Source organism: Coptis chinensis, chromosome 7, assembly GCF_015680905.1.
Source record: "Coptis chinensis isolate HL-2020 chromosome 7, ASM1568090v1, whole genome shotgun sequence".
NCBI classification, from domain to species: Eukaryota; Viridiplantae; Streptophyta; class Magnoliopsida; order Ranunculales; family Ranunculaceae; genus Coptis; species Coptis chinensis.
The window spans coordinates 16,937,556-16,948,674 of NC_141462.1; the positions used below are offsets into that span (position 1 = coordinate 16,937,556).

Consider the following 11,119-nt stretch of genomic DNA (forward strand, 5'->3'; position numbering starts at 1 on the left):
ACGTGGAAGAGGAAGAGGATGGCCCGAACCTCGTGGAAAATCCAGTAACCGGCTTGCCAGTCGAACATGTGCAAGAAATGATAAATAATGATAGGGAAGCTAACCGGCAGCAGACGAAGAGTCGTGGGGGAGTAGCTTGTCAGGTGGTGGCCGGGCTGAACCGCAACCCACCAGCGGACGACATCTGGGCTTTGGAAGTCCCAAAGCATTTCAACCATCCTAGGTTCGAAAGGTACGACGGTAAAGGATACCCAGCAGATCACATCCTTCATTTTCGGCAGCAAATGCCACTCTGGCAAGAATCCCAATATGACGGGCAGCGATGTATGATGTTCCCGGCTAGTCTGAAAGGAAGGGCGTCGGACTGGTATTACCGGCTACCCGCGGGAAGCATAAGAAATAACTTTCAAGAATTGGAACAAGCGTTTATAGATCACTTCATACATCAGAAAAAAAAAGCGGTGGTGGATATTACGGCATTATTCAATGTTCGACAAAGATCAGTGGAGTCAGTGAGGGAATACCTGTGTAGATTCAAAGTCGAGACGTTGAAGGTTGAAAATCTGGATGAGAGAACCGCGGTGTTTGCATTTGAAAGAGGGCTGCGACCAAGGACAGGAGTACACCAGTCGGTGGCGAAGAATGAGATTGCAACCTTGCATGAACTATATCTGCGAGTGGAAAAATATATCAGATATGAGGACAGTATGTAGAAGGGGTCTAAGAGATCGGGGAAGGCAGTGCTATCGTTGGAGAAAGATAGGGAACCAAGGAAGGCAGGCGCGACCGAGAAAGAAAGTGGTGGGTATCGGGGATATCCATCGAGGACAGAGAGAAACCGGGAAGGGATTCGACGGGAAAATAGAGAGAGGAAGCCATACCGCAAGATAGAAGTAACACCGCTGAATAGACCCCTGAGCAAAATATTACCGTTGTTCAAGAACCTGCAGGGATATGAAGGGCCGCGGAACACACCCGGAGAGTTGCCTGATAAACCTTTATGTGCCTACCATCAGATACTTAATCATGAGACCGACAATTGTTATGCACTAAAGTGGATGGTTCAGCGATTGGTGGAAAAAAGGAGGATGAGAGAGTTTATAAGGGGAGCACAGAATGAGGAGCGTGTGCCACATCAAGATCGTATACTAGGAACTATCAATGTGATTTTCAGTGGAAAGGTACTAAGCCATAATGCCCATAAAGATAGGGTGAGAAGAACCCCGAGCATCCAGCAGATCAATGATGGGGCAGATAGACTGCGAGCAAGAGTTGGGAAAGTGGAGGACAGGGATAAGATTGTCTTTAGCAACGCGGACTTGCGAGCGGTGGATTCTCCCTATGAGGACGTGTTGGTCATCACAGTAGCAATGGGCAACTACATGGTGAAGAGGGTGTTTGTAGATTGCGGCAGCGCAATGGACTTGTTGTTTAAAGGAGCTCTGGAAGAAATGGGGATTGATCATGCATAGGCAATTGAGGCATCCGCGGACTAATTTATATGGATTCAATGGAAGCATGACTGAGCCTATGGGAGAACTCTTACTACCGGTAACCACAGGTCCAGTGACTGTATTTGCACGGTTTATAGTGGTAGATTCGTTTTCTCAGTACAATTAATGCAATTTTAGGGAGGCGGTGGATTCATGAGATGAAGGTCGTTCCGTCAACATACTATCAAGTGATACGGTTTCCCACTCCCACGGGTATGTATGAAGTTCGCGGAGATCAAGTGACGGCCAAGAACAGTCATAGGGGTACAGTAAAACGGTTGATTCGCGGACCGGAGGAAGAGAACTCGAACCCTAGGAAGAGGCAGGCATAGCAATTACAGTCCGCCTCAGTAGAAGAGAAGGGAGAGACAGCAGCAGATCCGAAGACACTGACGAGATTGAAGTAGTGAATATTGGAGGGGAGGATGAGAGGTTTACCGCGGTAGGGTCCAGCTTGCCTGAGGAATGGAAAAGTAAGTTAATATAGTTCTTGTCAGAAAACCGAGACGTGTTTGTGTGGTCAATTGAGGAGGTTATGGGGTTAGATCCAGAGTTCGCATATCGATGGGCTACACATGAAAGAGGATGTTAAACCAGTGAGGCAAAAGATGCGGAACGTTAGATCGAAGTATGCGAAGGGCATTCGCGAGGAGGTTGTGCGGTTGAAAGGGGCCGGAATAATACGGGAAGTGGAGTTCACAGATTGGTTGTCTAATGTGGTCGCGGTACTGAAGAAGAACGACAAGGTTCGTATGTGCGTCGACTTTACGGATGTGAATGTGGAGTACCCGAAGAATAGCTATCCCATGCCGCGGGTGGATGAGTTGGTGGACAGGACAGCAGGATTCAAAATATTTTCGTTCATGGATGCATCTATGGGGTACAATCAGGTCGCGATGTACAGGCCAGATCAGGAGAAAACAACATTTGTTGTAGAAGGCGGCACATATTGCTATACAAGGATGCCATTCGGATTAAAAAATGCAGGAGCCACTTTTCAGCGGTTGGGGGAGAAAATGTTCGAGAGCAAGATTCGAAAGGGGATAGAAATATACATAGATGATATGGTGGAAAAAAATATGTCTGAGAGAGAACACTTGGAGGGATTAAGGAAAACCCTCGGAATACTGCGGAAATACAATTTGAAGTTGAATCCAGAGAAATGCACATTCGGAGTGACCACGGAGAAATTCCTAGGCTACATCATTACTCATCGGGGAATAGAGGCTAATCCAGAACAGATAAGAGCATTGGTGGAGATGTCGTCAGCACAGAACATCACAGAGGTGCAACGGCTTGCTGGGAGGGTCGCGGCATTGAATAGATTCATTTCCAAGTCATCGGACAAATGCAGGCCGCTGTATCGGTTATTGAGAAGCACCCCTGATTTCCTATGGACGTCAGAATGTGAGAATGCGTTTCAAGAGCTAAAAAGGTATTTTGGTAAGGCTCCGTTGCTGTCACGATTGGAGCAAGGGGAGAAGTTGTATCTATATTTGGGGGCCACCGAATATGCGGTAAGTTCAGTGCTTGTTCGAATAGTTGATCGAGTGGAGAAGCCGGTGTATTTTCAAATCAAAACATTGTTGGACGCCGAGATGCGGTACAGCAGAATGGAGAAGTATGCCCTTTCTTTAATCTTTTCAGCCATGAAATTGAAACCATATTTTGAGTCACACTCGGTGGTGGTGGTGACGAACCTGCCTCTTAAACAAGCATTAAGAACAGAGAAGTCAGGCAGAATGTTGAAATGGGCAGTGATGCTCAGCTTATATGAGATACAATATCAAATAAGAACGGCGGAGAAGGCACAGGCTGTCACAAAGTTTCTTGCAGAATTCCCTGTCGAGGACCCCACATGGGGAAAGGAGATGGTCATGGAATCAGAGAAGGACGGGGAGCTTGATCTACTAGACCCTTGGGATAAGAAGAATGGGTGGAGAGTATTCGCAGATGGATCCGCTACGGACACATGCACCGGCATAGGGGTTATGTTGGTTATACCTGACAACAACAGAATAGAGTTTACCATGAAACTGGGATTTGCGACATCTAGCAACAAAGCTGAGTACGAGGCTGTTATCGCGGGATTAAGGATGGCTGAGGACTTGGGAGTGAAAGAATTGACCGTATACTCATATTCGAACCTGGTGGTATGCCAGGCCAATGGGGGGTTCGCAGCAAGATGTTTGCGAATGGCGAAGTACTTGAACGTAGTGCGACAGAGGGCCTGCAGGTTTACGAAGCTCCGATTTGTACATGTTGGGCGAGGGGAGAATAGACACGCAAATGCTCTGGATTACGTGGCTGCGTCCATGCCGGGGTCAGAGGAAAGAACAATACGGGTAGAAAGATTGGAGAAGCCAAGCACTAAAGAGGTGATAGAGGTGTGTCAGGTTACCGAGGAAGAAGGGGGGTGGATGGAGCTCATTAAAAAAAAATTAGAGGGAAAGGAGGTGACTGATAAGAAAGAAAGAAGAAGGTTGGAACAGGCTGCTCAGAGATATGTATTGTTGGAAGGCGAGCTGTACCGAAAGAACTTTAACGGGCCATTATTGAAATGCCTAGGACCGTGGCTAGCCTTAGAGGTGCTGGCAAAGTTACACGAGGGGGACTGTGGGAGTCACTCTGCTGGGAGAACTACGACACATCGATTACTGACACAGGGATATTTTTGGCCCCACATGAAACAGGATGCAGTGGAGTTCGCTAAAAGGTGTGACAAGTGTCAAAGATTTTCACAACTGATATTCGCGCCTGCGAAATCGTTGCATAATGTCTCGAGTCCGTAGCCCTTTGCCATGTGGGCGATGGAAATCGTGGGACCGCTGCCTAAGGCTAGCGGCAAAAGGAGGTATATGCTGGTAGCCATGGACTATTTCACCAAATGGATAGAAGTCGTACCATTGCAACAGGTGAAGGAGGCGCAGGTGATTAAATTTTTATGGGAAAATATCATATGCTAGTTTGGGTTGCCATATACGATCATTGAAGACAATGGGACACAATTCACAGGGGCCAAGGTGACCAAATTTCTGCAGGCATACAAGGTGAAGCAAAGGTTCTCTGCTTCATACAATCTCGAGGGTAACGGGCAGGCAGAATCTTCAAACAAAATGATATTGAACAACCAGAAAAGAAAGTTGGAAGACAAGAAAGGCGCGTGGGCAGACAAGCTGAACCATGTCCTATGGGCTTACCGAACTACACCTCGGACGACCACCAAAGAGACCCCGTTTGCGGCATACGGCATCGAGGCCGTGATTCCTGCAGAGATGGTGGCAGCTACTATGAGAACAAAGGCAGTAGAGGAGGGATCGAATTGGCGAATATTGGTGGGAGACTTGAATCTGGCGGAGGAGAGAAGGGACTTGGCTCACATTCGAGTGGAAGAGTATCACAGGAGATTACAGAGGCAATACAACAAGCGGGTCAGGCCGCGGCAGTTCAAGATAGGAGAGTTGGTGCTCCACCGGGTTACTCCAAGCACGAAGAAAGAAAAGGATGGAAAGTTGGGACCCAATTGAAAAGGGTCGTACACCGTGGTGGAAGTAGGAGGGTCTGGAACTTACAAGCTACGAACAATGGGGGACAAATTGATAGAAAAGCCATGGAATGTAAGAATGTTAAAAAAAATTTACAAGTGATTGTAATGACGTTATGAAACCATGTAAGGGGAATTCAGCGCAAAGGGCTGGAGCTGCTTGTAAATGTATAAAACCGTAGCACTTTTGTGAAAGGAAGTTTGGTTGTTATGTATGAGTTCTAAACCAGAATGTGAGTCACGGGCAAAAGATGTGAGAGACACGGGCATGGGGCAAAGAGTGTGACCCCATTAGGCTCCCACGCCTATCAGAGGGAGAGGCAGCGGAGGGGATGAACCATTCGCTAACGCCAGAGTGGAGCGAGCTTGGAACAAAATGAGTTGTTCTAGTTTCAAGGCCTGAGTTCGCGGAGTGGGATGAGCCCTCCACAGATTAGAGATACAAGGACACATGGGACAAAGAGAGTGACACCATTAGGCTCCTACACCTATTAGAGGGAGAGGCAGTGGAGGGGATAAGCGCTTCGTTAACGACAGAGCCGGAGCGAGCTCGGAACAAAATGAGGTATTCCAGTTTCATGGCCTGAGCCCTCTGCGGATCAGAGATGCACAGGGCAAAGGGGGCAAAGAGAGTAGGCTCCCATGCCTATCAGAGGAAGAGGCAGCGGAGGGGATGAGCCCTTCGCTGACGTTAAAGTTGGAGCGAGCTAGAATAGCTCATCTGTTCCAGTTTCACGGCCTGGGCCTGCAGAGTGCGATGAACCCTATGCGGATCAAAGATGCAAAAGACACATGGAGCAAACAGAGCGACCCCATCAGTTTCCCACGACTGTCAGGGGGAGAGGCAGTGGAGGGGATGAGCCCTTCACTGATGCCAAAGTGGGAGCGAGCCTGGAACAAACAGAGTCATTCCAGTTTCATGGCCTAAGCCCGCGGAGTGGGATAAGCCTTCTACGGGTCAGAGATGCAAAGGACACATGGGGCAAAGAGAGTGGCCCCATCAGTTTTCTCTGACTATATTAGGGAGCGGCGGCAGAGGGGATGAAGTTGAAGTGAGTCTGGAACACCATGAGTCGTTCGAGGTACACGACCAGAGCCCGCGGAGTGGGATGAGCCCTCTGCAGGCCAGAGATGCAAAGGGCACATGGGGCAAAGAGAGTGACCCCACCAGTTTCCCACACCTATCAGCGGGAGAGGCAGTGGAGGGGATGAGCCCTTCACTGATGCCAAAGTTGGAGTGAGCCTGAAACAAAATGAGTCGTTCCTGTTTCACAGTCTGAGCTGCGGAGTGGGATGAGCCATCCGCGACCCAGAGATGCAAAAGACACATGGGGCAAAGAGAATGGCCCCATCAGTTCCCCACGCATGTTAGAGGGAGAGGCATTAAAGGGGATGAGCCCTTCACTGATGCCAGAGTTGGAGCGAGCCTGGAGCCAAATGAGTCACGCCAGTTTCTCGGCCTAAGCCCGCGGAGTGGGATGAGCCCTCCGCGGATCATGGAGGCAATGGACACATGAGGCAAGGGGAGTGACTTCACCAGGGTTCCATGCCCATCAGAGGGAAAAGCAGTAGAGGGGATGAGCCTTTCCTTGACACTAGAGCTGGGGGAAGTCTGGAGCAAGGGGAGTTGTTCCAACGAGTCCTGGCAAGATCAAGCCGGGGACTAGAGACACAGGAGACTCACGGGGAAAAAGTAGAGACATGGAAATTTACTTAAGTATTTGTTGCAAGCTAAACAAATAATTAGATGTGAAAGAGAAAGAGGCCATAACACACAGGACTAAGTCAAATATCATATTCAGAGAAATAGTAGCTAATAACAGTAAAATAAAGAGTGTAGCAAAGCACAAATTGCAGAAGTATTTTATTACAGACATAAACTTTCTAAGGCTCTGGGACAATAGACTCGTTAACGAGCCTCACATCTGCGGTATCTGAGAGGGTAGCAGCTATAATCCTTTCAGAGGCTTCTTCGACGAAAAGGGTCTCTTGGGTGGTTGGATCCTGAGTAGATGGTTCGGTGGTGATAGGATGTTCATTAAGGACCTCTTGGGCTAACACTTCTCCCCTCGTAGCATCTGGGGATTCGATCACCGGGGTGGAAGGCCCTCCCGAATGAGTCTTTCATGCTCCTCCTGTATTTTCTTGGCTACCGCTGCATGCGCGGGGAGCTTGAAGCGATCGCTTGAGTCTGATATAGGTCTGCCTGGTGATGTTGCTAGGATACGGCGGAGGCCTCTTGGTGCTTCTGGTTGAGGGCGTCCATGGCCGCTTGATGTTGTTGAGTGAATGCATCTAAGGCAAGCTGATGTTGTTGGAGGAGTACTTCCCGTTGATGGCTTAGACGCTCGTTGACCTTGTCCATATACTGTTCGTGAGCTTTCTCCGCGGACTGTAGCTCATCTTGGGCCTTAACTTTGGCCAGATTGGTAGCCGCAAGCTCAGATTAAAGGTCAGCACAGGCAGACCGTAGACCACCAGGGCCATTGAGCTCCTTCTCCAGGGATGCCACCTTGGTCTTGGCACTATACAGGCCGCGAATCATGAAGGAGACATCTAAGCTCACCTGGGATCAGAGAGAGAGGGATTAAAAAAAAAACTTTCTTACTCCTTTCTCTCTCCCCGACCCTTGCAGCACCACTTGTGCTGCACCACCACCCACCGTCCACCACTCTCTCCCCGACCCTTGCAGCACCTACACCACCACCCACTATCCACCACCCATCGCCACCACAATCGTAGGACCAACACTACCGCTACCCCACCATCGTTGGACCAGCACTGCCGCTACCCCACCATTGTTGGATCTACAACAAACAAAGCAACACCACTCGTGTTGCATCCCCATCATCCATCATCCACCACCCACCGCCACCACCATCGTCATCATACCAAAAACCCGACCTCGCAGCAACAGCGCCACCACCATTCTCAGACCTTGCACCCACCGATTTCCACCATTCTCAGACTTTGCAACCACCAATTTCCACCGCACCACCAGTTCAAACCGCCACCCAATCCCACCCCTTCCATCATCATCCAAGCACCGCACCACCCACTGCCACCACCACCACCACCATCATACCAAAAACCTGACCTTGCAGCAACAGCACCACCACCATTCTCAGACCTTGCACCCACCATTTTCCACCATTCCCAGACTTTGCAACCACTGATTTCTACCGCAACACCAGTTCAAACCGCCACCCAATCCAACCCCTTCCATCACCATCCAAGCACCCACCACCCACCCACCTTCCAAACAAAAAAGAAAAACAACCCACCCCATAATTCACCAGCACCTAAAAAAATAAAAAATAAAAAATAAAATAAATTGAATTGTTGTTTGTTTAATTGATTAGCTAGGTTTGGTTGGTTGTTGGTTTTGATGGAGTTGGGTTTACTTCGATGCTAGGTTTGTTGGTTGGTTGTTGGGTTTGCTTCGATACTATGTTTGTTGGTTGGGTTTGATTTATGGTAGTGCTCTTGTTTGTTGTGGTTTTGTATTGGTATAGTCTGTTTTTGGGTTTGTTCGAGCATAGGGTGTCATCATCATGCTCTCTCAGAAGAAGCATGTGCATTGTCCTTTTCGTGAGTTTGACAAGTGCAAAGATGGGGCCAATGGTGGTGGCGGCGGCTTTGCGGTTTCGTATATCGAAACTCACATTAAGAAACAACACTAATTGGGTGGTAAGGGAGATATAGATAGCATGCGGGATAAGATTAAGAAGGACATAAGTTTATATTTATCCCTTCTTAACTTTTTGAAAACGGTGAACAAATGGATATGTGGCCACTGTCTCAGCATGCATGCATTAACCATACCATGTTGTCATTTAGGAGGCATCACTAAACCACCGGAAATGACTGATAATGGAGAGTTGGGATGCCTTATTGTCGGTATACCATAACCACCTCCTATCCCTATGAATATGCAATATGCACTCTCATCACAAGGAGACGCTAGTGCTATCCTGAGGCCTCTGGGTGTGGTTCCCTCTCTTGATGAGACGTTATTTGATAGGGCATTCCATATACCCTTTCGCACTGTGAAAAGTATACCACGTGCATGTCGTTTGGCCTTTTCTGGTGCATTGAAGTCTGCTCTCTGGGATATTACGGCTGATCCTAGTTCAGTTTTGTCATGGGTTCGTCTTCTCCTTCTCCTGTGCTGCACTCTACAGGTTTTTCAACCACAGAATCGTCAGGAACGTCGATCTGGTACTAGAAAAAACCTTCAGTAGAAACAAATTCTCCATGCTTTGACGATATAGAACGAGCCTGGTGGACTATTTCGCCTCTTAAAGTCTGCAGTAGAGCCTCCTTCAATCCAGCCACCCCAGCGATCTATTTCTGCTCAGAATGTGTGTCGATGCTTACAGAAGGTTGCTGATGGGCATTTTACGGCAGCGGTAAAAGTGTTGTCATCATTAGGGGTTGCCCCTAACTCGGCGGAGACTATCCAAGCATTAGACGAGAAACACCTAATGCGACAACCACCTATGAGACCAACTGTTTATTTTGCTAAGACTCCTTTATTTGTAGAGAGAGATACCCTTTTGTCATGCATTAGGTCGTTTCCGAAAAGCACTTTTTGTGGCCGTGATGGTCTCCGAGCTCAGCATTTGTTGGATGCTATGAGTGGTACTGCAGCAGCTATATCATCTGATTTGCTAGATGCATTGACCCCTGTGGTGAATCTTTGGTTACAGGGACGATGTCCACAGCCGTTAGCGGAATTCATGGCGAGTGCTCCGCTTACTCCACTTCTTAAGCCGGATAACAGTATTTGTCCTATAGCTGTGAGCTGGTTTGGTATCGTCTGGTCTCTAAGCTTGCAATGAGAGGAGTTTCCAGAGATATGGTTGGGTACTTACATGATTTCCAGTATGGGGTGGGTGTTTCTGGTGGAGCAGAGCCGATTTTGCACGCTGTCAACCGTATGGTGTATCCTAATAGCGACAATAGCTCTCTTTCTATGCTGCTGGTAGATTTTTAGAATGCTTTTAACATGGTTGATCGGACCATCATGTTGAAAGAGGTTCGTATCCGATGCCCAGCTATTGCCCCTTGGGTTCGAGTACTTGTATGGTCAGCCTGCGAGGTTATACGTGGGGGATGGCTACATATGGTCTGCTACTGGGGTCCAGCAAGGCAACCCTCTGGGTCCCCTTCTATTTGCACTGGTGTTGCATCCTCTTATTCTACGGATCTAGTCTAGTTGTCAGTTATTGCTACAGGCGTGGTACCTAGATGATGGGACTCTGATCGGGGATACAGAACAGGTGGCGACAGCTTTGGGTATAATTCAGGAAGAAGGACCTTCTTATGGGTTGGTTCTTAATGTGGCTAAAACTGAGATATTTTGGCCATCACTAAATCCATGTCGCTCTACTCCCGGTCTTTTTCCTTCAGATTTGTCAGGGGGTTAGGTTGCTTGGAGGTGCAGTTAGCACTGATGCATCTTTTGTCATGGGTCTTGCTCGCAAGCGTATTCACAAGGCTATGACTCTGATGGACCGTTTGGCTATATTGGAAGATCCACAGTGTGAGTTAGCGCTCTTACGAGCTTGTGTTGGGCTCTCTAAGTTGGTCTTCGTGATTCGTACTTGTCCACCATCCTTTTTCAGAGAGGCAGCTCAGACTTTTGATCGGCATCTCCGCAGTGTTCTCCAAGGTATTGTGGTTTTTTATAGTCCTGGCTTCGGTGATTTACAGTGGCGTTTATCGACACTCCCATTACGTCTAGGTGGTTTAGGTATTTATTGTGCCACTGATGTCTCTACATTTGCTTTTATGGCATCCCGTTTTCAGACTTCTGAGCTTCAGGACCACATTTTTAGGAGTTGTGGTACAGTGCCTTTGGATGAGATTCTTGATGTTGCTAGCAGTGCATTGAGTCTCCTCCTACCCAATTTTGACCTCAATTCTCTGGCTGTGAATGCTACCATCCCCTCAAAACCACAAAACGTTTTGGCGGAAGCATTCTACGGTAAGATTGTTGCTGGTCTCGAGAGGGAGTTTGATTTATCTGTTCGTCAAAAGGCAGTCATGGGATGCTTGCAATCGGAACACGCAAAGG

General features: G+C 48.1%; 2 protein-coding genes across 2 annotated transcripts; both read left to right on the forward strand.

The window, feature by feature from the left end:
* The first annotated feature begins 2,572 nt into the window (after nt 1–2,572).
* LOC147486313 (uncharacterized) lies at nt 2,573–4,285 on the forward strand. The gene has a single exon (XM_086573706.1). The coding sequence runs from the start codon at nt 2,573–2,575 to the stop codon at nt 4,283–4,285; it is 1,713 nt and encodes a 570-aa protein (XP_086429832.1).
* Nucleotides 4,286–4,380: 95 nt separating this feature from the next.
* On the forward strand, nt 4,381–5,020 carry LOC147486314 (uncharacterized). The gene is made up of 2 exons (XM_086573707.1): nt 4,381–4,423; nt 4,509–5,020. The coding sequence occupies exons 1-2, from the start codon at nt 4,381–4,383 to the stop codon at nt 5,018–5,020; spliced, it is 555 nt and encodes a 184-aa protein (XP_086429833.1).
* Nucleotides 5,021–11,119: the final 6,099 nt, after the last annotated feature.

Coding starts and splice junctions, on each gene's coding strand:
- LOC147486313 (XM_086573706.1), top strand. CDS start 2,573: ATGTCTGAGAGAGAACACTTGGAGGGATTAAGGAAAACCCTCGGAATA.
- LOC147486314 (XM_086573707.1), top strand. CDS start 4,381: ATGGATAGAAGTCGTACCATTGCAACAGGTGAAGGAGGCGCAG. Junction 4,424..4,508: donor AACAGGTGAAGGAGGCGCAG/GTGATTAAATTT, acceptor CACAATTCACAG/GGGCCAAGGTGACCAAATTT.